A 27,642-nucleotide genomic window follows, 5' to 3' on the forward strand; every position below is an offset into this window, starting at 1 on the left:
CACTTGATTAGTTTGACATGAAATCACCTCATAATCTTCACATAGGCTACTATTTTTTTTTTACATGTGTCTTTATCACATTTTTGAAGCTGCAGTTTTTGTCTTTTTTGGTGAGTCTTGGTTTAAATAAAGCTGCTTTGCTTTTGATACATCCTGATATTTGGCTTTGAGAAAACTTTATTTATGCAGTCGTTTGCAGATTACATGTTTTGTTGCGGATTTCCAACATTCACTGCAGGTAACTTTATGCAGAGTGGGCATTAGATTTCTTTAAGTCCCATCTACTTTTCTGGTAGTGTAAGACACTGCGTTTTTTGAGCAGCGAAAATACACAGCGCAAAAACTCCCCAAATACTCATTGTGGGAATTAAACCTATCATTGTTAATACCTATTTTAAAGGATTTTTCTGGGCTAGTCTTCAGTCACTCTATGTGACTTCTGATAGCTGAATTGTGACAGTGTGCAATGTGCACACTGTCACCCTTTCCCTGTATGCAAGTGATCAGTCAAGTGTCGGCCTATATGTGATTTGCAAACTTGCGATCATGTGACACCTGGAATTTCCTTTAAATCATTCAATGGAACAATGAGAGCAGCAGAGGGGAATCTAGCCGACACATGACTGCAAGTATGCAAAACACAGACAGGTTAATTGTGATATTGTGCGCACTGCACACTGGCACAACATGGCAATCTTCAGTCACATAGAGTGACTCAACACTTTTCTTCTCAGCCCAGAAAACCTCTTTAATTAATAAGTAATTAAAAAGTTTAAAAATAGTGCTAACACCCTGAATGTCTCCCATTTACTAGTCATACAAGAGACACCTTGGAGATTTCAGGTGTCACAGGAGGAGTCGGCTGGCTCTTCTCTTAGAAATCTATTGTTAAATGGAGGAAATATTATTTCACAAGAGCTAGGCAACTTACCGTATTATGACATTGTAATTACTAATAACCAACATTGTTTTACTGCTTGGCTTAGGTTGGGATTTCAATTGAGTTATTGCATGATATTGTATTCTCAAAATTAAGAAAACATTTTTTTTAATTTAACAATAATCAAGCGATATAGACAAAAGAATGATTGAAAAGTGGATCACAGACAAAATCAATATTTTTTCACATCATGTATTTCCCTTTGCCGATATTGTCACCTAAACAGTGTGTTCTAGAATTCATTGTAACTTTAAAGTTAAGTTCAAGAGTTGTTGTAAATCAAATTGTTGGCTTAAATAAAAATGTCCCTTCCGCCCCAAAAGAATACAAAAAAAAGAGCCCTGAAAAATATGTTTACTGAAACTCAAAAAAGTTTCAGGCCCCGATTCATCAAGACCATCGATTTTCTTGCCTGGTTTGATGAGCCTAAGACGAACCTGATTCATAAAAATTCATGAATCTGGATATTGTGACAAATGGATTTGCCTCCATTCACCATGCCACAAATCTTACTCCAGTCCGTGACTAAAGAGAGATTTCTGGCGGAGGCAACATCATAGTTCATCATGAAATAGATAAGCTGTGGCGTCACTCCTCCGCCACAATCTCATCCTGCCCAGGATGAAAAATGGCAGATAGTAGTGGTAGCTAGGAAAACAATCCCAAGAGACACATTATATTCACTGTAATTATGAACATGGATATTGTAAAACATTCCTTTAACCTACCAGAATTGCAGAAGCCACAGCAGTGATGTTGGTTAAAGAATACTGTAGTGATACACTGTCCACCAGTTTTGCCACATGTCTCAGAACCAAACCATGAACTATAGCTCCAACTATAAAATTAAGGTGCCCAGTTACAATCAGTGCCAGGCCCTGTTTCATCAGAACTTTGCCAAACAGTTTGTTATCCAGGGCCTCTGTGGAAAAAGAGGAGTTTATGACAAATATTAATAAATTAATAAATAATCAATATCATATTTACAGCCCATATTTTAAATAGTACATTACTCTAAAATGAAAATAAAAAATCTCAAGTGTTCCATGTTATTAAAAATTATATAAAACATTCCAGGGAAAAGTCATATTGGAAACCCAGGTCTTTCCTATATGGTCCCTATGCAGCAGTGTTTCCCAAACCCTGTCCTCACGGCTCCCCCAACTCATCATGTTTTCCTTAGTATTGCATAGGTGAGAGGACTCGAGTTTGGGAAACACTGTTTGGGAAACACTGATCTATACAGTCCAGAAATGTGCGTACTCCAAATGACAGCTGAAATGAATGATAATCATTTCACAGACTTCCTTCACACAAAGACCAGTGAGTGATGCATACTAAGTAGACAAGAAAATAGGGGGGGAAGCCAGCACTGCTTGAGGTTAGAACGCATAAATTGGAGTGCATATGCACATAATATCTAGCTGTATTCAAAAATGAGATATTTAGCAAAAAAATTGATCAATTCAATTGAGCCACCCCGCCGCGCCAAGGCAATCTCATGTGGGGGGTCCTTCTCTACATTTTTAATAAATGCTGTGCCATTACGGCCTCCTAAATACATTTAGAGCATGACCACATCAAGTGCAATTTGTACCTGGACATTACTGGATCGCTCCCATGAAGCCAGATGAAGCAAGTGCAGATGAAGGCCAACCAGGTCTGAACATAGACATATCAGGATTGGCCTCCACACATTGCCCGACCAGCAAGCATAGATGAAGGGCGATGTTGGCCCAGACACAGGTGCACAATTAAATAAAGCTTGGGGCAGGGCGGGGCTGCCATGTGTGTGCACAGCAGCCTAATCCATCACAATGAACACAGAAAAATTAAAGCGGACATAACCAAGCGTGCACGGCAATAGTGGTGGTGAGCCACAAACCAACGACAAGAAAATAGGGGGGGAAGCCAGCACTGCCTGAGGTTAGAACGCATAAATTGGAGTGCATATGCACATAATATCTAGCTGTATTCAAAAATGAGATATTTAGCAAAAAAATTGATCAATTCAATTGAGCCACCCCGCTGCGCCAAGGCAATCTCATGTGGGGGGTCCTACTCTACATTTTTAATAAATGCTGTGCCATTACGGCCTCCTAAATACATTTAGAGCATGACCACATCAAGTGCAATCTGTACCTGGACATTACTGGATCGCTCCCATGAAGCCAGATGAAGCAAGTGCAGTGATCAATTTTTTTGCCAAATATCTCATTTTTTAATACAGCTGGATATTATGTGCATATGCACTTCAATTTATGCATTCTAACCTTAAGCAGTGCTGGCTTCCCCCCCCTATTTTCTTGTTGTTGGTTTGTGGCTCACCACCACTGTTGCCGTGCACGCTTGGCTATGTCCGCTATAATTTTTCTGTGTTCATTGTGATGGATCTAGGCTGCTGTGCACACACACGGCAGCCCCGCCCTGCCCCAAGCTTTATTTAATTGTGCACCTGTGTCTGGGCCAACATCGCCCTTCATCTATGTTTGCTGGTCGGGCAATGTGTGGAGGTCAATCCTGACATGTCTGTGTTCAGACCTGGTTGGCCTTCATCTGCACTTGCTTCATCTGGCTTCATGGGAGCGATCCAGTAATGTTCAGGTACAGATTGCACTTGATGTGGTCATGCTCTTAGGAGGCCGTAATGGCACAGTATTTATTATAAATGTAGAGTAGGACCCCCCATATGAGATTGCCTTGGCGCGGCGGGGTGGCTCAATTAAATTGATCATTTTTTTGCCAAATATCTCATTTTTGAATACAGTTGGATATTATGTGCATATGCACTCCAATTTATGCGTTCTAACCTTAAGCAGTGCTGGCTCCCCCCCCCCCTATTTTCATACTAAGTAGACACCCAGTGTCCTTGCACGGACCCAAACACAGACTTCTCCCGGAAGTCCGTGTTACTGTTCGTGTTCAGCAGCTGTTCGGCAGCCTGAACAAATCTGCAGTGCAGCTAATCAACAAGCTATTCCTATGTGGGCACTTCTGGACCCATCACAGCCTAGTCAAGTATTGGCTGCAGCCCTCAGTTGTCAGCTTTATCTTTATCTTTATCTTGGTTGGTTATCAAAAATAGAGGGGACCCCACCCCATTTTTTTTAATTATTTAGATAAATCATAAAAAAAAAATGGCATGAGGCCTCCCTATTTTTGATTTCAGGCTTGGGATGGGTCATGAATATTGACCCTCCCCATCCTAAAAATAGCAGCCCACAGCAGCCCCAGAAAATGCTTCCCTGGGTGGGCAAAAGGTACAGATGGAGGGTGGATACAGGAGATAAGGCAAGGTACGTGTCCCCAGCAACTTCACCTTCAGAAGTAACCCGAGGAATAGGGCAAGCTAGAGCGCCTCCTAGCATTAGGGACAGGGTAGGAGCCTGGGTTTCCCGACTACCCCGTCCTGCTCTTCCCGCTTGTCCTGGTGTGTTGGCAAGCAGGGTAATATTTTGATGGGTTGATGTCTGCTTTGTATTGTCAGCTGACATCAAGCCCAAGGGTTAGTAATGGAGAGACGTCTATCAGACACACCCATTACTAAGTAAAAAGTAATAAAGACACACACAGAGCAAAGTCCTTTATTTGAACAAAATACTCCCCGATCCTTGTAAAAATACAAAATCAAAGTTATACTCACCTTTCCGCTGATAATCCATAATGCTGATGCCCCACGGCGATCCCCAACTCTGCTACATCTGGTTGCAGTGCTGATCGGTGACATAAGTAATGTTACCGCTCAGCCCAGCAACCAGATGACACTGAGCGGAGTGTGAGAATGCGGCTGCATGTGACCGGCAGTGACCACCGGTTATATGCAGATGCGTTCTCATGCTCTGCTCAGTGTGAGCTGGTTGCTGGGCTGAGCGGTAACATTTGTCACCACTCAGCAATGCAACCAGATGTAACAAAGTTTGGGATTGTCGTGGGACATCAGCATTGTGGATTATCGGCAGACAGGTGAGTATAAATTTGATTTTTTATTTTTATTTTTACAACTTTTTCACCGCTGGTCATATCTGCTTCATCACACAGATCACAGTGTGGGAATCGCATCGCTGTGACCGTCGATAATGTATAAGATTACCGCTGATCAGAGCTGGTGTTTCTCGTGATGACAGCACAGGAAGAGTGGATGTTCTGGCCCCCATTAAAATGGGGTCCGAGTTCGAGTTTGTGTACTGCTCTGGTACCCGAATCAAACTTTTTTTCAAAGCTCGGTCAAACTCGAAGGACCCAAACATCTACGGGTCCGCCCATGCCTAATACAGTATTAAGCCTTATCTGTATATAGTATATCACAGTGCTCCCAACTAGTACTTCTCTAGTTATTGCCAGCGGTAGTTAGTATTATGCGCTAGTGACACCAAGCAGGACATAGCTACGCAAGAACTTGGTACCAGACTCAAAACTGTACATCACTGGCAATTAACACTGATTAATATATTGTATTATTTCACTTGTAGCCCTCAGCCTGTCTCACTATCTCTTGTATTTGAAAATGTTTTGCAACCTAAAGAAGCTTGGTGTCACGACTCAGCTCCTTCCCTGTCCCTAATGCTAGGGGGCACCCTAGCTCTCCCTATTCCCCGGGTTACTTCTGAAGGTGAAGATGCTGGCGCCATGTATCTTGCCTTATCCCCTGTATCCGCCCTCCCTCTGTACTCTTCCCCCACCTAGGGAAGAGGGGAGCAGCCGTGCACCGCAGTACACAAACCAGACGAACAATGTAACACGAACACGGGCAACTGAAAATACCAGGCATACAAATATTCACTCACATATAACAGAGGAATGCATCGGGGAGATGATGGGGAAAAACCAAAGTGGGAGAAGGAAAAGGAATTATCACACTTACTAAACCAAGCAACAGTCACAGATAAACCCACCAAACGCCTTCTCATATAACCACTAACTCCTATCCTCCCAGCCATGCAGCATAAGCTTGCTCTGACAATGTGTATCAGTCAAGACCCAGATTATATAGGGGATAGGAGTGGCTAACCGTGCTCATCTGAGAGCCCAGACACCCAGAGTTCACAATACGACCGATTAACCCTTGTACTGCCAAAAGAAATGTACATTATTTAAAAAGAAGGTGAAGTGCTTCTTTTCAGTGCAGGAGTAGGACTCTAAGGTCTTGTGGCTCTTCTCTGTTGCGGTAAACCCGTGACCCTTGGCTAAGGGGTGAGTCACTGGGAAGAGGGACATTTGTATTGTGGACCCACTTCCAATCAGCTGTTTAGGGCTACCCAGCATAAATGTAGCAGCTCAGTCACATCACAGTTGGGCAGACACGCACCCGCAATATGCTGTGCGAGGGAGCGTCTGCTTAAGACACGTAATGCAATGACAATGTGTCTGCTACTGTTTATACCTGCCAGAGAGGAGTTTCTTGCATGGATATCCACCCATCTGTGTAGTATATGTTCTTTTCTTAAAGAAAAAAAGCTCTCCCATCAAAGGGTTTTTTCCTCTTAGTATATTGCAATCATCGTATTATATAGCATTATTTACTTACAATTGCTTATTTTGCCTTTCTACCCTGTAAATTCTTCTCGTTTCTCTTCTCTATATTGAAACAGGAAGCCTCTTTTCTCTGCATGAGTCATTCCCCTTTTTCCTCCTGACTCAGCTGTTCCATTCTTCTCCCCTGCCAGGGCCTTTTGAAGTGATGACTCATGCACAGAAAAGAGACTTCCTGTTTCTACACAGAGCTTAGTAGGATTCAGTTAGTCAGCTTTTAATTACGTGATGTCATAGAACTAATGAAAAAGAGAAGAATTAACTGAATAGAAGGGCAAAATTAGCAATTGTAAGTACACAGTGCCATATAATATGATGACTGCAATATATTAAGGGGATAAAATTTTTAATGGGAACGCTTCTTTAAGATCGGCCATCCCATTCATAAGAACTGTAATTGTGTATTATGATGTGTGAAGTGTGTGATAAAACATATTTGGTGGAATTAATTTGCAAAAAGAAGCACATAACTAATGCAAATGGAAGTAATTATTGATTATTATGGGATGTGTCTGAGTTTTGCTATTGTGTCAGTTTTTAGAAAAGAGAAAATAAGTCATGCAAGCAAAACTTTTTACTCCATTCTAAAAACTATCACATAATGAATTTATTTCCAAAGCAGAAAAGACGAATGGAATTCTCGCACACAAATGTGAAAGAAGCCAATCTTAGGTGCTATTCACTTTGTGATCTTGCATAGGCAGCGTACATTTGAAAAATCACAAGTAACGTCTCAGAGGAGATCTCATTTATACTGGCACATGACTTATTCCTTCCAAGGAACATACTAAGGACCAGGGGGCACTCATTACAGGTGGAAGAAAGGCTATTCCGGCAGCTATGTAGGAAAGGGTTCTTTACAGTTAGAGCAGTCAGACTGTGGAATGCCCGACCACAAGAGGTAGTAATGGCAGACACTATAACAGCTTTTAGAAAAGGGCTGGATGATTTCCTCAGTACACATAACATTGTGGGTTATAAATAATATAGTGACAAAATGTACAATTGGTGGAGAAAGATTGAACTTAATGGACCTTAGGTATTACTTTCAACCTATGTAACTATGTATCAGAGGTAACGCTCCTCTAAGTCATAAATTGCAATAGTCAGACATACAGTAGTTCACCTATATACTTATGCTTCACCTTCTTTATACTGGTTATCCATTTCTTTTTACAAGTATAGTAAGGCACATCATATGCTACACTTACAAAAAAAATGTATGCCTGATTCAATGATAGCGTACGTAGGCAGCATAGTTGTACTGCATTTGATAACTATAATCTATGGCTCTGCAGGGCGCTAACTTTGAATAACTCTTGGTTTTTTTTTTATGTATTTGCTGCCAAGACTGTAATGCGAACAACCAATTATTCTACATTAGATCCAGGGTTTTAAATATATGCAGGTTTTCTACAAGCTGGGGAATGCAACTGGATGTAATGATATGCTGTTTTAAATGGATTTTGTTTTGTTTTGTTGTACAATTAAGATGGCTATATGTTATCTCTCAAAGAAGTTATCTGGGACATTTATTGAATTTCAGACTGACTCCTAACCTCCTTACCTGTAGTAGCCTAAAAGTAAGTAATTAAACGAAGTACAATATTAGAATACTGTTATTTTCACACTAGGTATCTATGTAGTAAACTTGGATGTGTTCTCGTATCTATAAAGCATGCTTTGTTCTGGAAATGTATCTATGTAGTAAACTTGATCCTGGTACCTTATGTAGTAAGCTTTGTTTTTGTATTTTTATCTATGTTGCAGGCTGGGTTTAATTCCAATTAGAGTTGAACGACTTTGGTCGGATCGGGTTTCATGAAACAAAATTTGTTTCAGATGAAACTGGTCCGACTAGGGCAAAAAAAGTCGGAGTTTCGTCCGAAACCCGACCCCAATGCAAGTCAATGGGGATTAAAAGTCGGCATTGAGTGGATATAATTATAATAATAAATTTTATTTCTATAGCGCCGACATATTCAGCAGCACTTTACATTTCGGAGGGGATTTGTACAGACAATAGACATTACAGCATAACAATAATCACATAGATCATAACAGATACCAAGAGGAATAAGGGCCCTGCTCGCAAGCTTACAGTCTATGAGAAAAGAGGTAGACACGAAAGGTGGGTGGTAACAGTTGCCCTGATTGTATGGACCAGCCATAATGTTAAGTGTGTAACAGTACAGACACAGAGGGCTAATGGATGCATAAAGCATGTGGGAACATGATGTGGGGAACCTAGTTATGGTAAAACTTTTGGCTGTGCCACACAGGGATAGATTAGGTTAATGTGTTGAGGTGATAGGCCAGTCTGAATAAATGCGTTTTCAGGGCACGCTTAAAATTGTGGGGATTGGGGACTAACCGTATTGACCTGGGAAGTGCATTCCAAAGAATTGGAGCAGCACGTGTAAAGTCTTGGAGATGGGAGTGGGAGGTTCTAATTATTGAGGATGCTAACCTCAGGTCATCAGCAGAATGGAGGGCGCGGGTAGGGTGGTATACTGAAACAAGGGAGGAGATGTAGGGTGATGCTGAGCCATGGAGGGCTTTGTGGGTGAGGGTAATAAGTTTATACTGAATTCTGGATTCTGGAGTGGATGGGTAGCCAGTGTAATGACTGGCACAAGGTAGAGGCATCGGTGTAACGATTGGTGAGGAATATGATCCTGGCTGCAGCATTCAAGACGGATTGGAGAGGGGAGAGTTTGGTAAGAGGGAGATCGATTAGAAGAGAGTTACAATAGTCGAGACGAGAATGAATAAGAGAAACAGTAAGAGTTTTTGCAGAGTCAAAAGTAAGAAAAGGTTGAATTCTAGAAATGTTTTTGAGGTGCAGATGACAAGAGCGAGCCAGTGATCGAATGTGGGGGGCAAAGGAAAGCTCGGAATCAAGTATGACCCCCAAGACAGCGGGCATGTTGCTTGGGAGTAATAGTGGAACCACACACGGAAATGGCAATGTCGGGTGTAGGTACATTAGTAGAGGGAGGAAGCACAAGGAGTTCAGTCTTTGACAGGTTCAGTTTCAGATATAGTGAGGACATGATGTTAGACACAGCGTTTAGACAATCGCCGGTGTTTTCTAGAAAGGCTGGCGTGATGTCAGGAGAAGAAGCGTATAATTGGGTGTCATCAGCATAGAGATGGTATTGGAAACCAAATCTACTGATTGTTTGACCAATAGGGGCCACTGCCCCTATTGGTCAAACAATCAGTAGATTTGGTTTCCAATTGGTTCTAGGCCCCCCCTCTTCTCCTTGTACACTTACAAGGAGAAGAGGGGGGGCTAGAACCGATCCTTGAGGAACCCCAACAGTAAGGGGAAGGTGAGAGGAGGAGGAACTGGCAAAAGATACAATAAAGGAGCGGTCAGAGAGATAGGAGGAGAACCAGGAGAGAACGGTGTCCTTGAGGCCAATGGAACGGAGCATAGTGAGGAAGAGCTGATGATCCACAGTGTCGAATGCTGCAGAGAGATCCAAGAGAATTAGCATGGAGTAATGACCATTTGATTTAGCTGTTAGTAGATCATTAGAGACTTTAGTGAGGGCAGTTTCAGTAGAGTGTAAGGAGCGGAAGCCGGATTGGAGAGGGTCGAGAAGAGAGTTATCAGAGAGATAGCGGATAAGAGGGGAGTGGACCAGGCGTTCCAGGAGTTTAGAGATGAAGGGAAGATTAGAGACAGGTCTATAGTTAGCGGCACAGTTTTGGTCGAGGGATGGTTTTTTTAAGTAGTGGATGTATGATGGCATGCTTAAATGAGGAGGGAAAGATACCAGAAGAGAGAGAGAGAGGTTAAATATTTTAGTTAGGTGAGGGGTGACAGCAGGGGAAAGGGACTGGGGGAGATGTGACGGAAATGGGTCACTGATGCAAGTGGTTGGGCGAGAAGATGCAAGGAGCCTGCTTACTTCTTCTTCTGTGACTGGTTCAAAATCAGAGAATGAGCTAGATGCAGTGGGGGGAGGGAGGACAGTGCATGGTATGAGGTGATTGGGAGATAATTTCCTGTCGAATCAGGTCAATTTTTTCTTTGAAGTAATTGGCCAGATCGTCAGCTCGGAGCTCCGTGGTTGGAACCTGTACTCTTGGATTGAGTAGAGAATGAAAAGTGTCAAAGAGACATTTCGGGTTATTGGACGGTGAGGTGATGAGGGTGTTGAAATAGGTTTGTTTGGAGAGATGAAGGGCAGTGTTGCATGTTCTAAGCATAAACTTATAATGGATGAAATCTTCGTGCAGATTGGATTTTCTCCACAGACGTTCGGCGCACCTGAAGCACCGCTGCAGGAAACGTGTTTGCAGGATGTGCCAGGGTTGTCGCCATCTGTGTTGTGGTGTTCTATTTATAGGGGGTGCAAATTCATCCAGGGCACTTTGAAGTGTTTCATTGTAATGCTTCAGTGCAGAATCAGGACATGAGAGGGAGGAGATAGGGGCCAATGAAGACTGCAAGTTCTTCATAAGTTTCTGGGTTAATGGCCTGAGATAAAAGGTGAGTAGCAGATGGGGAGAGGGGAAGAGCAATGGGGATGTTGAAATCTCCCATGATGAGGGTAGGGATGTCACAGGAGAGAAAATATGGAAGCCAAGTGGCAAAATGATCCAGGAACTGATGGGAGGGGCCGGGAGGACGATACACCACCGCCACTCGCATGGAGAAGGGGGTGTAGAGTCTGACGGCATGGACCTCAAAAGAAGGGAAGACTAGTGAGGGTAGTTGAGGGATAACCTGAAAGGTACATTTTGGAGATAGGAGCAGACCAACGCCTCCACCTGCTCTATTGTCTGATCTTGGGGTATGAGAGAAGTGTAGTTCCCCGTATGAAAAAGCAGCAGCAGTAGTGTCTGACTGCTGGATCCAGGCTTCAATAAGAGCCAGGAGGTTAAGAGAATTAGAAAGGAAATGTCATGAGTGAAGGAGAGTTTGTTACACACTGAGCGAGAATTCCAAAGGGCACAATTAAGAGAGACAGATGGCATGCAGGGAATATTAATAAGATTAGAGGGGTTTCTGAGTGTAGCAGTTGGGGGGTTTGACTTTCTATAACATGGGAGACCAGGGTTGGGAGAAATGTCTCCTGCGACTAGGAGAAGGAGGATAGAAAGAGTGAGCAGATGGTTAAGTGATTTGTGAGAGCGTCTCTTATGTTGAATGGTGGGACTGACTGGATCTGTGCAATTTAACAATGTGAAAAGAGCGTGAGTGCTATACATAGGAGAGGAAAGGAGCGTGGGGCCGATATGGATGGTGTGTAGAGAGTTAATGCCAGGGCGGTGGATGTGTGTGAATGCAGCGGCCAGGATATAAATTACACAAATGCATATGGTATATATTTGTTGTACTCCAAATGTACAGGGAATAGATTTATTTATTTGTCTTACCTGTCTCCTGCCCTGTCTAACTGCCATGTTATAACTGTCAGTACTTTGATACATGTACTTCGATTACATGTACATAAATGCCCCCTGCATAAATGCCTTCCCGAAGCTATGTCTGAATATATAGGAGGCTAAGGATTGTTTTGTTTTGTTTTTTTTCTCTCTTCTCGTTAATCAATCAAACTAAATTGAGACAGCAGGACCCAATAAAATGTTGTGGTCAGATAAACATGTCCAGCACTACATGGATCATAAAGCACTAAAGCACTATATCTAACAGGCTTATTTCTGTTTCCATATTCATCTATCAAGGTAAGCTGGTTTCTTTTCCCTAATCTATGTAGTTACAGTCATAAGTTAAAGTTTGGGCACCCCTATTAATGTTAACCTTTTTTCTTTATAACAATTTTGGGCTTTGCAACAGCTATTTCAGTTTCATATATCTAATAACTGATGGATTCAAATGAGGTTTATTGTACTAACAGAAAATGTGCAATCTGAATTTAAACAAAATTTGACCGGTGCAAAAGTATGGGCACCCTTATCATTTTCTTGATTTGAACACTCCTAACTACTTTTTACTGACTTCCTGAAGCACTAAATTGGTTTTGTAACCTCAATGAGCTTTGAACTTCATAGCCAGGTGTATCAAATCATGAGAAAAGGTATTTAAGGTGGCCACTTGCAAGTAGTTCTCCTATTTGATTCTCCTATGAAGAGTGGCATCATGGGCTCCTCAAAACAACTCTCAAATGATCTGAAAACAAAGATTATTCAACATAGCTTTTCAGGGGAAGGATACAAAAAGTTGTCTCAGAGATTTAACCTGTCAGTTTCCACTGTGAGGAACATAGTAAGGAAATGGAAGAAAACAGGTACAGTTCTTGTTAAGCCCTGAAGTGGCAGGCCAAGAAAAATATCAGAAAGGCAGAGAAGAAGAATGGTGAGAACAGTCAAGGACCATCCACAGACCACCTCCAAAGACCTGCAGCATCATCTTGCTGCAGATGGTGTCACTGTGCATCGGTCAACAATACAGCGCACTTTGCACAAGGAGAAGCTGTATGGGAGAGTGATGCGAAAGAAGCCGTTTCTGCAAGCATACCACAAACAGAGTCCCCTGAGGTATGCAAAAGCACATTTGTGCAAGCCAGTTACATTTTGGAAGAAGGTCTTGTGGACTGATGAAACAAAGATTGAGTTGTTTGGTCATACAAAAAGGCGTTATGCATGGAGGCTAAAAAACACAGCATTCCAAGAAAAACACTTGCTACCCACAGTAAAATTTGGTGGAGGTTCCATTATGCTTTGGGGCTGTGTGGCCAATGCCGGCACTGGGAATCTTGTTAAAGTTGAGGGTTGCATGGATTCAACTCAGTATCAGCAGATTCTTGACAATAATGTGCAAGAATCAGTGACAAAGTTGAAGTTACGCAGGGGATGGATATTTCAGCAAGACAATGATCCAAAACACAGCTCCAAATCTACTCAGGCATTCATGCAGAGGAACAATTACAATGTTCTGGAATGGCCATCCCAGTCCCCAGATCTGAATATCATTGAACATCTATGGGATGATTTGAAGCGGGCTGTCCATGCTCGGCGACCATCAAACTTAACTGAACTGGAATTGTTTTGTAAACAGGAATGGTCACAAATACCTTCATCCAGGAACTCATTAATAGCTACAGGAAGCGACTAGAGGCTGTTATTTTTGCAAAAGGAGGATCTACGAAATATTAATGTCACTTTTATGTTGAGGTGCCCATACTTTGGCACCAGTCAAATTTTGTTTAAATGCAGATTGCACATTTTCTGTTAGTACAATAAACCTCATTTGAATCCAGAAATATAACTGAGTCCATCAGTTATTAGATATATGAAACTGAAATAGCTGTTGCAAAAACCAAAATTGTTATAAAGAAAAAAGGTTAACATTAATAGGGGTGCCCAAACTTTAACATATGACTGTATGTAATGTGCACTATGTGAAACCTGGATTATAAACAAGGGGAAGGAAACAATAGTATCAACAGATATAAAAACCTTAGATCTAATATGATGTACCGTACTTAGTGCTGATTTTATGTACCATGAAAAGGAAATCAAAGATACAGCATAGATTATGCAGGACTCTTAAAAAGCTACTTTTGTATAAAGAAATGAGTCAGGCTCATAGGTATATTACCTTTATGCAGGCAGAAGCATATCCTAAGATGATGGTCTCAACTTGAGGCAACGTCCTCACAGAGTATTTAGTTTCGTTGCTGCGGTCAGTATTGTCAAGGCAGGTGCTGGGTTAATGATCCCAGCTTTGGGCAACGTCCTTACAGAAAAAATAAAGTAACAAGGGGGTCGTATATGACCTTATGGGGCCCTGTCCCGGCCGGTGACAGACGTTCCTCCTATAATGTATCCCGCTGCCGCGTGAGTACAGCGTCTGTGTTTACAGTCAGCAAGGTGTTGTAGAAACAGATGCAGAGAAGCTGCAGGATCTTGCATGACGTCACGTCACGTGATGTCTCACGTGACTGGCTACGGAGCGCAAACAGGACCACAATTCAACGCGTTTCGGAATTCACTGATTCCTTCATCAGGATCCCATATCTATATAGTAAGCTTGGTTCTGTTATCGTATCTATGTATTAAGTTTGGTTCTGCTCCCTTATCAGTTTTTTTAAGATTGCTTCTGTTACCATATATATGTAGTTAACTGGGATCTGTTTCCACATCTATGTAGTAAGCTGGCTTCTGTTTCTATATCTAATACTCTTGTTTCTGTTTCCATACTCATCTATCAAGGTAAGCTGGGTTCTTTCCCCTAATCTACGTAGTTAGCTGGGTTCTGTTTCTATATCTATGTAGTAAGCTGGGTTCTGTTTCTATATCTATGCAGCAGGCTGTGTTCTGTTTCCCTATTTATGTAATAAGCTCGATTCTGTTCCTAGATATAATAAGCACAGTTCATTTATAGCTTTTATGCAGTAAGCTGGGTTCTGTTTCTCCATCTAAGTCCCTAAGTTTGGCTCTGTTTCTATATTTATGTAGTAAGCTTAATTCAATTCCTGTAGTAATCTTGGTTCCATTCCCATATACCGTATATATAGTAAGTTGTGTTCTGTTCTTACAGTATGTCTATGAAATCACCTTTGTTCTGTTCCCGTTTCTATGTAGCAAGCTTGATTCTTTTCTTGTATCTTTTTAGTAAGATTGGTGTTGTTCCTATAATGTATCTGTCTAGTAGGCTTGGTTGTGTTCCAATATCTATATAGCAAGCTTAGGGCTTTTAAAAAAAACTTTTTAAATTCGGCATTACTGCAATCCTATCGACCGAAACTATGAAACTACTTTTACTGTATGGTAAAATAAAAAACAATTGTCAGAATTGCTTTTTTTGTCCATCCCTCCTACCAAAAGATAAAATAAAAAATTATTAAAAGTCATGTGTCCCAAAAATAGATGCAGTTAATTCTACAGTATATTACACAAAAAAAGGGCTCACCAAGCACAGTTGATGACAAAAATGTTTAACCTATGGCTCTCAGAGTATGTGGACATAAAACTTATTTTTTTCAAACTATTTATTGCATAAAAGCAAAAAATAAACTACATAAATTTGTTGCTTCATAAATGTGCTGACACACAGAATAAAGTTAACACTATTTCTGCAGCAAATGAAAAGTGTAAAATTTAAAATTAATTAATTATAAAATTTAAAAAAACCCCAGAAGAATGCTCAGTGTTTTCTATGTCTTTCCATAAAGAGATGATAAAAGATAGGTATGGTGTCTTACACATGTTAAAATGGTGCCACTGTGAGTAATCATGCCACAAAAAAAAAATTGCCCTGAGAAAGCTTCATCAATGAAAAAATAAAAATTCAATAATGTAAACCATAAACAGATATAAGGACATTAAAGCCAAATTAGGCCTAGTCCTTAAGAGGTTATCTGGGACTAAATTATTTTTTTTACATTAAGCCAAAAAATAAACAGGCCCGCCTGTTCTATTCAGCGTAGGTCAAGAGCAGTCACTACCAGCGATTCAGTTGTTCCATGTCAAAAGAGCAGCTCTTCATCTTCTGGGCTGCTCTGTCAAGGGGCATCATACTGATTGACAGTCAGCTTCCCGAAGTTAGGCAGCATGACGATGGCAGTCACACCCTGTCAACAGAGCAGGGCGGATGAGAAGCCACTGCTTTATTGACTTGATGTCAACAGAAGCCTCTGAATTGCCGGCAGGAGTGGTCTGTGCCTGCAGAGATTGGCACAATAGGCAGCTAGTTGCTAACGACATGTTAGTTCTTAGGCTCACAATAAAAAATTATGATAGTGTAGTCGGTGGGCCGGACTGGGGGATGGTCCCTCTTTTACCGCGCAGAGACGTACAGAGACAATTTGGAGGCAGGTTTCGGGTGCAACAGGTCCAAGTTTTATTCTCTCGCCGTCCACCTGACGGCCTCTCAGCACACCGCAATTCTCTTCAAGGTCCTCCGGTTACAGTACACGTTAACACACCATACTCTTCACCAGGGACGTATATATATGTGCCGCCCCTTTTCGCTTATTGACGCTCCTGACAGGTCCGTCACTGTGGCTGCCTTAGGCCCGTAAACCAACAGTAATTTTACTGGTCAGACGTCTTCCTCAATACGGTATGCTTTACCTCTATGCCTCGTCTATATTGCGGTCTTCATGTCAGGACCACCCCCCTGACTTTCTCTCCTCAGTCCCCCTGGTTGGGTTTTCCTCACAGTGCCACAACTGTCACAGTGTCCTCGTCACTTGAGCTCCCCCTGGGGACTGGAACTTTCTGGAACCCTCCTGTCAAATTTATATCTTTCCTGGTTCCCTCTAACTCCACCCCCCTTGACCAACGGTTTCTTAAGCCCTAATCTGATGTCAAGTCCTGTGCTCACACTCCTCCCTGCCCTCTAATGGTCAACCAAAGGTAGGGCACGTCCACTACACTTTTCTAGCTGTTTCCCCACTGTAATAACTGACACCGGTCTAAACTGTGCAAACCTATCTTTCTCTATTCTGACAAGTCCGTCCGTCCGTCAGGTCACCTTCCCTACAATAGTCCTAGATAACCCTTTCAAGGGGTCAACTATGCATCACTACATCCCCTTTTCCAATATTGTCATGACAAATCAGATTTGCTGTTAACCCCTTCACTACCAAGGGTGGTTTGCACGTTAACTCCCGGGCCAATTTTTACAATTCTGACCACTGTACCTTTATGAGGTCATAACTCTGGAACGCTTCCATGGATCCCGGTGATTCTGACATTGTTTTCTCGTGACATATTGTACTTCATGTTAGTGGTAAAATTGCATTCAAATAACTTGCGTTTATTTGTGAAAAAAATGGAAATTTGGCGAAAATTTTGAAAATTTCGCAATTTTCCAACTTTGAATTTTTATGCCCTTAAATCACAGCGATAAGGCACACAAAAAACTTAATACATAACATTTCCCACATGTTTACTTTACATCAGCACAATTTTGGAACCAAAATTTTTTTTTGTTAGGAAGTTATAAGGGTTAAAAATTGACCAGTGATTTCGCATTTTTGCAACACCATTTTATTTTTAGGGACCACATCACATTTGAAGCCACTTTGAGGGGTCTATATGATAGAAAATACCCAAAAGTGACACCATTCTAAAAACTGCACCCCTTAAGGTGCTTAAAACCACATTCAAGAAGTTTATTAACCCTTTAGGTGCGTCACAGGAATTTTTTGAATATTAAAAAAAAAAATGAACATTTAACTTTTTTTCACAAAAAAAATACTTCAGGTTCAATTTTCTTTATTTTACCAAGGGTAACAGGAGAAATTGGACTGCAAAAGTTATTGTGCAATTTGTCCTGAGTACGCTGATACCTGATATGTGGGGGGGAACCACTGTTTCAGCGCATGGCAGACCTCAGTAGGGAAGGAGCGCCGTTTGACTTTTTCAATGCAAAATTGGCTGGAATTCAGATCGGATGCCATGTCGCGTTTGGAGAGCCCCTGATGTACCTAAACAGTGGAAACCCCCCAAAGTGACCCCATTTTGGAAACTAGACCCCCCAAGGAACTTATCTAGATATGTGGTGAGAACTTTGAACCCACAAGGGCTTCACAGAAGTTTATAACGTACAGCGGTACAATTAAAAAATCATATTTTTTCCACAAAAATGATCTTTTCACCCCCAATTTTTATTTTTCCAAGGGTAACAGGACCCTAAAAGTTATTGTGCAATTTGTCCTGAGTACGCTAATACCACATATGTGGGTGTAAATGACTATTTGGGCGTATAGCAGAGCTCGGAAGGGAAGCAGCGCCATTTGACGTTTTTGGCTAGAATTGAGATTGGACACCATGTCGCGATTGGAAAACCCCTGATGTACCAAAACAGTGGAAACCCCCCACAAATGACACCATTTTGGAATCTAGACCCCCCAAGGAACTTATCTAGATGTGTGGTGAGAACTTTGAACCCCCAAGGGCTTCACAGAAGTTTATAACGTACAGCAGTACAATTAAAAAATCATATTTTTTCCACAAAAATGATCTTTTCACCCTCAATTCTTATTTTTCCAAAAGTAACAGGACCCTAAAAGATATTGTGCAATTTATCCTGAGTACGCTGATACCCCACATGTGGGCGTAAACCACTATTTGGGCGCATGGCAGAGCTCGGAAGGGAAGCAGCGCCATTTGACGTTTTTGGCTGGAATTGAGATCGGAAACCATGTCGCATTAGGAAAGCCCCTGATGTACCAAAACAGTAGAAACCCCCCACAAATGACACCATTTTGGAAACTAGACCCCCCAAGGAACTTATCTAGATGTGTGGTGAGCACTTTGAACCCCCAGTGCTTCACTGAAGTTTATAACATCCGGGCGTGAAAATAAAAAAATCGTATTTGTTCCACAAACATCATCTTTTAGTCCCCATTTTTTTATTTTCCCAAGGGTAACAGGAGAAATTGGACCCCAAAAGTTGTTGTCCAATTTGTCCTGAGTATGCTGACACCCCATATGTGGGAGAAAACTACTGTATGGGGGGATACGTCGGGGCTCGGAAGGGAAGTAGTGACGTTTTGGAATGCAGACTTTGATGGAATGGTCTGCGGGTGTCATGTTGCCTTTGGAGAGCCCATAATGTACCTAAACAGTGGAAACCCCCCACAAATGACCCCATTTTGGAAACTAGACCCCCTGAGGAACTTATCTAGATGTGTGGTGAGCACTTTGAACCCCCATGGGCTTCACAGAAGTTTATAATGCCCAGGCATGAAAATAAAAAAATCGTATTTTTTCCACAAACATGATCAATTAGTCTCCAATTTTTTTGTTTTCCCAAGGGTAACAGGAGAAATTGGACCCCAAAAGTTGTTGTCCAATTTGTCCTGAGTACGCTGATACCTCATATGTGGGAGAAAACTACTGTATGGGCACACGTCGGGGCTCAGAAGGGAAGTAGTGACGTTTTGGAATGCAGACTTTGATGGCATGGTCTGCGGGTGTCATGTTGCTTTTGGAGAGCCCCTGATGTACCTAAACAGTGGAAACCCCCCACAAAAGACCCCATTTTGGAAACTAGACCGCCTAATGAACTTATCTAGATGTGTGGTGAGCACTTTGAACCCCCCAGTGCTTCACAGAAGTTTATAACGACCGGGCGTGAAAATAAAAATTTTGTATTTTTTCATCAAACATCATCTTTTAGTCCCCATTTTTTTATTTTCCCAAGGGTAACAGGAGAAATTGGACCCCAAAAGTTGTTGTCCAATTTGTCCTGAGTACGCTGATACCTCATATGTGGGAGAAAACTACTGTATGGGCACACGTCGGGGCTCGGAAGGGAAGTAGTGACGTTTTGGAATGCAGACTTTGATGGATTGGTCTGCGGGTGTCATGTGCGTTTGGAGAGCCCCTGATGTACCTAAACTATTGAAACTCCCCACAAGTGACCCCATTTTGGAAACTAGACCCCCCATGGAACTTATCTAGATGTGTGGAGAGCACTTTGAACCCCCAAGTGCTTCACAGAAGTTTATAACACCTGGGCATGAAAATAAAAAAAACATTTTTTTCCGCAAAATTATATTTTTGCCCCCAATTTTTTATTTTCCTAAGGGTAACAGGAGAAATTAGACCCCAAAAGTTGTTTTGTAATTTGTCCTGAGTAGGCTGATACCCTACATGTGGGGGTAAAACACTGTTTGGGCGCATGGCAGAGCTTGGAAGGGAAGGAGCACCATTTGACTTTTTCAACGCAGAATTGGCTGGAATTGAGATCAGACGCCATGTTGCCTTTGGAGAGCACCTGATGTGCCCAAACAGTGGAAACCCCCCAATTATAACTCCAACCCTAACCCCAACACACCCCTAACCCTAATCTGAGCCCTAGCCCTAACCCTAACCCTAGCCCTAACCCTAGCCCTAACCCTAGCCCTAACCCTAACCCTAGCCCTAACCCTAACCCTACCCTAACCCTAACCTAACCCTAACCCTAGCGGGAAAATGGAAATAAATACATTTTCTTTTAGTTTTATTATTTTTCCCTAACTAAGGGGGTGATAACGGGGGGTTTGATTTACTATTTATCGCGGTTTTTATGTTTGGCAACTGTCACACGCTAAAAGACGCTTTTTATTGTAAAAATAGTTTTTGCATCACCACATATTGTGAGCTATAATTTTTCCGTATTTTGACCCACCGAGTCATGTGAGGTCTTATTTTTTGCGGGACGAGTTGACGTTTTTATTGGTACCATTTTCGGGCACGTGACATTTTTTGATCGCTTTTTATTCCGATTTTTGGGACGCAGAATGAACAAAAACCAGCGTTTCATGAATTTCTTTTGGGGGGTGCGTTTACACCGTTCCGCGTGCGGTAAAATTGATAAAGCCTTTTTATTCTTCGGGTCAGTATGGTTACAGCGATACCTCATTTAGGTCGTTTTTTTATGTTTTGTCGGTTTTTTGCAATGATAACAATTTTATATAAAAAATAATTATTTTTGTATCGCTTTATTCTGCGAGCTATAACTTTTTTATTTTTTTACGGATGACGCTGTATGGCAGCTCGTTTTTTGCGGGACAAGATGACGTTTTCAGCGGTACCATGGATATTTATATGCGTCTTTTTGATCGCGCGTTATTGCACTTTTTGTTCGGTGGTATGATAATAAATCATTCTTTTTTGCTTCGTTTTTTATTTTTATTTTTTAAGGGGTTCGCTAAAGGGGTTAACTAATGGGACAGTTTTATAGGGCAGGTCATTATGGACGCGGCGATACCAAATATGTGTACTTTTATTGTTTTTGGTTTTTTTTTATTTTGAAAAAATGGATGTATTGGGGAATATTTTTTTTTTTTTTTACTAATTTATTTAGCGATTTTTTTTTTTAATTATTTTTAACACTTTTTTTTTTTTTTACTTTATTACCTTGTCCCAGGTGGGACATCACTGTCCTGTGACAGATCGCTGATCTGTCACATCACAGATCACTGTGACAGATCAGCAATCTGTCACAGGCACTGCTGCAGACTTCCTCATGCCTGCGCTTTGCAGGCAGTGAGGAAGTCAGCTCCCTGCAGGCCCCCGAAGGTCCCCGTCGCCATCTTGGATCCGGGGGCCTGTAGGGAAAGAGCCCCCCGCAGCAGCGCTGCACATTGCGCTGCTGTGGGGTGCTCAGGGAAGCACGGAGGGAGCCCCCTCCCTGCCGATGCTTCCCTTTAACCCCCGGTACACCGCGATCGCATTTGATCGCGGTGTACAAGGGGTTAACGTGTCGGGGGCGGTCCGTGACCGTCCCTGACACATTGTGCCAGGTGTCAGCTGTGATAATCAGCTGACACCCGGCTGCGATCAGCGGCGCTCACCACGTGGGCGCCGCTGATCGCTGGGACGTAATATTCCGTCCATGGTAGTTAGGTCCAGGGTCACATGGATGGAATATTATGTCCATTGTAGGTAAGGGGTTAAGGAATCCTTCCAACTTCTTTTGAAGATGTGATACGGCACAAATAAGATTTCGTCTTTCTGAGAAACACATAACTACCAGCAAAATTACTTTTATCCAAACAATAGGGGGCAGAACAGTGAATTATATTTTCTTTAACCCCTTTCTAACATCAGACGTATTAATCCGTTTATGTTACCTGGGCCTATTTGATCAGCGACAGATTATTACGTCCACGCGATTGCCCGCGCCCGCCGGATGTCAGATGATTTTGACAGTTGACACCCAGCAAAAATTGCCAGGAGAGGTCACGCACCACTCCTGGCAATTTAACTCCCCGAAATGCTGCGATGAAACACGATTGCAGCATCCCAGGAGCCGGCAGAGGGATGACAGCCCCTTTGCCTTTGTATCGGAGACTCTGCGGCGTTCCGGTCGTTACCATGATGACCGGATGTCATGACGACATCTGGGTCACCAGAGTAAGGAAACTTGCTGATCATGTGCAGTGCATGATTAGCAACTTTCCTTGTCAGTGCAAAGCTGACAGTTTGTACTGCTTGGAGATGCTGCTGCATCCTCATGCTGTAGAAGCGATATGGCTGCAAAAAAATGCAAGTCCCATGAAAAAAAATGTTTAATTGTAAAAATATTTTTTTACAAAAATCAAAAATAATGAAAAAATCTAAATATATTTTATCTATAGTTAAATATTTGAATAAAAAATACATAAAGAAGAAAAGTACCCATATTTGGTATCGCTGCGTTCTCAACGTCCCGACCTATAAAACTGTCTCACTAGTTAACCCTTTTAGTGAACACCATAAAAATAAATAAAAAACAAGGCAAAAAAACAATGCTTTATCATCATACCACCAAACAAAAAGTGGAATAAAACATGTTAAAAAAGACTGATATAAATAAACTTGGTACCTCTGAAAACGTCATCTTGTTCCATAAAAAACAAGCCCCCACACAGCTCCATCAGCGGAAAAATAAAAGTTATAGCTCTCAGAATAAAGCGATACAAAAATTATTTTTTCTATAAAATAGTTTTTATTGTGTAAAAGCAACAAAACGTAAAAATTTTGGTGCCATTTTTACCCACGTCTTGTGTAAAAATGTAAAATCCGGGGCTAAAACTAAATTTTGATGGTAAAAATGTAGTCATTTTTTCTTCACTGCTCAATGGTATAAAATTCTATGACACACCCGTGGTATCAATATGATCACTGCACCCCTAGATGAATTTATTGAGAGGTGTAGATTGTAAAATTGGGTTACTTATGGTGGGGTTTTGCTGTTCTGGCACCTCATGGGCTCTCCCCATGGGTCATGGCACCTTACAGACCATAACAGTAAAATCTGGCGCTTCTTGCATTCTGAACTTTACACGGTGCCTGAATAATATTTCCCATTTACATGTAGGGTATTGGCGCACTTAGGAAAAAATGGACCTCAGTTTGTTTCCTATTAGGCCTTAGAAAAATTAAAAATTTGGGGCTAAAATAACAATCTTGTGAGGAAAATGTGATATCATTATTTTCACGTCTCAAGGTTATAAACTTCGGTGAAGCACCAGGGGGTTCAATGGGCTCACCACACACCTAGATCAGTTCCCTGAGGGGTCTAGTTTCCAAAATGGTCTCACTTGTGGGTTATTTCCACTGTTTAGGCACATCAGAGGCTCCCAAAACGCGACATGGCATCCGCCAAATGTTCCAGCAATTTTAACCCTTATAACTTTCTAACAAAAATAATTTTGGTTCAAAAATTGTGCTGATGTAAAGTAAACATGTGGGAAATGTTATTTATTAACTATTTTGTGTGACATAGCTCTATGATTTAAGGGAATGAAAATTCAAAGTTGGAAAATTGCTAAATTTATCAAATTTTCGCCAAATTTCCATTTTTTTTTTTACAAATAAACGCAAGTCATACTGAAGAAATTTTACCACTAACATGAAGTTCAATATGCCACAAAAAAAGCAATCTCAGAATCACCAGGATCCGATGAAGCATTCCGGAGTTATTACCTCATAAAGTGACAGTGGTCAGAATTGTAAAAATTGGCCTGGTCATTAACGTGCAAACCACATTCGGGGGTAAAGGAGTTAAAAAAAAAGTTATGAGTAGTATATACTCAGCTTATCTTGCAATGCAAAGACATCTCTATAGGATGGGATGGTTCATTCCCGAACATTAAATCAGTTATCTATATTGGCAGTTTTTTATGTTACAGGTAAATTTTGCACATTCCTTTAACGCTTTCCTTTGGATTGTATCAGGCTTTTGATTACATCTGTATAGTAGTTTCTTTAGTATCCTTTGGCAGTAAACCATTCTTGCATGACTGGGTCTGTTAATCATGTACACAACAGTTTCAATACCAATAGCATTGGTTAAGTAACAATGGCATCCAACCTAGAGACTGAAACAGTCATTGAAAAGAACTGATGAAGGGAACGTAACGTGTTTACATCTCTTAGCAGCCCCCATTCCACAAGTTACAAAGAATGAATGAGTATTGCCCTTCCAGGGGGTAATTCCTTCTGGAATCTAGGAATATTGCGTGGGTATGAAATTTAGAGGCTGTACAAGGTTTTAAAAAGGAATAAAATATTTACTTTGGAAATAAAAGTTTGAGCAATTTTCTTAGGGTACCGTTACACTAAGCGATGCACCAGCGATCCCGACAACGATATGGATCGCTGGTGCATCGCTAAGTGGTCGCTAGTGAGCTGCCACACAGGCAGATCTCACCAGCGACATAGCAGCGGTCGGGGGTCGCTACTTACCTGTCAGACACGGCGATCCTGACGTCCTCCCGCCTGCGTCCACACATCGCTCGTCGGCGCCACAGGAAACCCAGCAGGAAGCGCCCGACAAGAAATGGTCCAGGACGTTCTCGCGCGATCAGCGAAAATCAGCAGGGGAGGCGGTCGGAGGTAAGTATCACATGTAGCGATATCGCTAGCAATATCGCTGCTACGTCACAAAACCAGTGACGTTACAGCGATATTGCTAGCGATATCGCTATGTGTAACGAGCCCTTTAGTCTGCCTTACCGGTTTGGGACCTGACTACTCAAAGTGCCTAAGGCAACATAAAAGCTCTATATGCAATAGGAAACATACACCCTACTGTACCATAAAAGAATAGAGGATGAGCAAACTACTGTAAATGGTAGAAGGAGTAAGAGTCTGCCATAATTTCAGTTTAATGCAACTGTATGTGAAAGAAGTTTCAACACTTGATGCTATCATAGCTTTGTATGTATATTTAAAGTGTAAAATACTTATCACTGAAACTAAAAGAAATAAACGGGTTGTCCACTATTTGGATATCCCCTTTTTTATTCCTCATATTTGAACCCGTTAAAAAAAAAACACTTATACTCACCTCCCGGGCTGATGCCGTTCCAGTGGTTCCCTGGGGCTCATGTGAGGTTGTGACGTCACATGAACCCTGCACCCATTAAGTGCTGGCTTAACTGTACCCATCTTTGGCCGTATTGAACATCAACAGGAAGCCAAGACTTAAGTTTCTCTCTGACATCATATTCATGTATTGTTTGTCCAAAGACTGGGACAGTGATGCCAGTGCTAATTGGGAGCAGGACTCACGTGTCATAACAACTGCCTTCTCCTACTCTTCTCAAACTATACACTTGGCCTGGGACAACCCTAAAGTCCCATGGATTCCAGTACTGCCTTTATGCTGATGACACTCAGATCTACTGTATCTCTCTGGCCCAGACGTCACCACTCTTCTGTCCAGAATCCTGGAGTGTCTGTCAGCCATATCCTCCTTCTTCTCCTCTCGCTTCCTCAAACTCAGTGTGGACAAATCTGAACTCATCATCTTTCCTCCATCTCACAGATCTTCCTTACCTGATCTATCTATCACAATAAATGACATCACGCTTTCCACCATACCGGAAGTCCACTGCCTCGGAGTAACCCTTGACTCTGCCCTGTCCTTCAAACCGCACATCCAAGCTCTTTCCATCTCCTGTTGCCTCCAGCTCAAAAATATTTCCAGAATCCGTCCTTTCCTCGACCCTCAATCTACTAAAATGCTTGTGCACGCCCTCATCATCTCCCGCCTCGACTACTTCAAAATCCTTTTTTGTGGCCTCCCTGCTAACAACATCGCACCTCTCCAGTCCATCCTTAACTCTGCTGCCTGGCTAATTCATCTCTCTGCTCACTACTCCTCCGCTTCTCCCCGCTGCAAATCTCTTCACTGGCTCCCATTCCCTCAGCGTATCCAGTTCAAATTAATAATACTGACCTACAAAGCCATCCATAACCTGTCTCCTCCATATATCTCTGAACTAATCTCCCAATATCTTCCCTCACATAACCTCTGGTCCTCCCAAGACCTGCTTCTCTCCTCCACACTTATTCACTCCTCACCTAATCGCCTCCAAGACTTCTCCTGAATACCCCCCATCCTCCGGAATTCTCTGCCCCAACACGTCCGACTATCAACCACATTTGGATCCTTCAGACGGAACTGGAAATTCACCTCTTCAAGAAAGCTTACAGCCTGCAATGACCCCACTGCCTCCTCACCACTACAGGAGCTACCGCCTCACCAATACCGGAGCTGCTGCAACCCCCCAACCTACTGTCTCCTTCCCCATCATCCTGTAGAATGTAAGCCTGCAAGGGCAGGGTCCTCTCCCCTTTGTATCAGCGTGTCATTGTTAGTTCGTTTACGGTAAGTGATGAATGTAATTTGTATGTAATCCCTTCTCATGAACAGCACCATGGACTCAATGGTGCTATATAAATAAATAAATATAATAATAATAACTGCACAGGAGCCCCGGGAACATGAGTGCAGACAACACTGGAATGGCGCTGGCAAACATTAGGAGTTAGGCTGGTTTCACATTAGCATTTTTGCGTGCAGTGCATCGTGCGCTATCGGGCGCATGCGCCATGCTCCCCTATGTTTAACATAGGGGGCGCATGGCCTAGCGCTTGGACGCGTTCATCAGTGGTTTTGTGCATTGTGCTTTTTCCAGGTGTGCGCCCAGACATGCTAGATGCTACATGTTGCATTTTTGCTGCGCCCAACCTCGTCAAAAAAGCGCATGCGCACGCGTGCGTCCGGAATGCGCCAAAAAAAAAATCACATTATAGTCTATGTGGTCGCTGGAGTGCGCTTGGTCATGCGCACTCCAGCGCTTTTCAGCGCATGCGATTTTTGAGTAAACAATGTCTAGACACTGGTTTAAACCACCTCCCACACAAAGAAACATTGTTTGGGGATTATGTAGATAAAAGAAGGTGTTTGCACTAGCAGACCACTATCTACAGATAGCCTGGAGGAGACCATACAACCTGTAACAGATCAGTGCCAGTATTTGGATCAAAGATGCAGCAGCAAGAATGTGAGTATTCTTAAATCTAATGTCTGCCTGTCCTTTCAAATGTGTTATGTACTAATGCCTTTTATTTTTTTTAATTTTTTTTATTGCAGCATGTCTTCTGGATCAGAGTACACACCGTCCTGGGGTGAACTGACCCAAGCAGAGTGTGATGTGAATATCTTCCTGCCCTACATGTTGGGTAAGTATAGATGCTGCATCTACACATGTGTAAAATTAATTTTTGTTCTGTTTCAGACATCATCGGACATGGTATCAGAGTCTGCAGTGCAGGAGCAGCCAAGCCAAGTCCCGGCGGGGAGACGGGCTGTAAGTATAGACTGACTTTGATTTTTTTTTTAATTTATTTATTTTTTTCCCCCTGCCTTTTTTTCTGTCCTGATTTTCATCTTCAATCTTTCTTCTTTTCTA

At 42.0% G+C, this 27,642-nt stretch overlaps 1 protein-coding gene across 1 annotated transcript in view; it reads right to left on the reverse strand.

Moving 5' to 3' along the window:
* The window catches only part of TMEM54 (transmembrane protein 54), a 98,563-nt gene that overhangs the window by 52,352 nt on the left and 18,569 nt on the right, over positions 1-27,642 (reverse strand). The window contains exon 2 of the mRNA XM_073552013.1: positions 1,669-1,862. Within this exon, the coding sequence (XP_073408114.1) occupies positions 1,669-1,862 (194 nt within the window). The remainder of the gene's footprint in view (positions 1-1,668; positions 1,863-27,642) is intronic.

The sequence above is a fragment of the Dendrobates tinctorius genome, unplaced genomic scaffold (genome assembly GCF_039654945.1).
Source record: "Dendrobates tinctorius isolate UK_male_01 unplaced genomic scaffold, ASM3965494v1 ptg000183l, whole genome shotgun sequence".
NCBI lineage: Eukaryota > Metazoa > Chordata > Amphibia > Anura > Dendrobatidae > Dendrobates > Dendrobates tinctorius.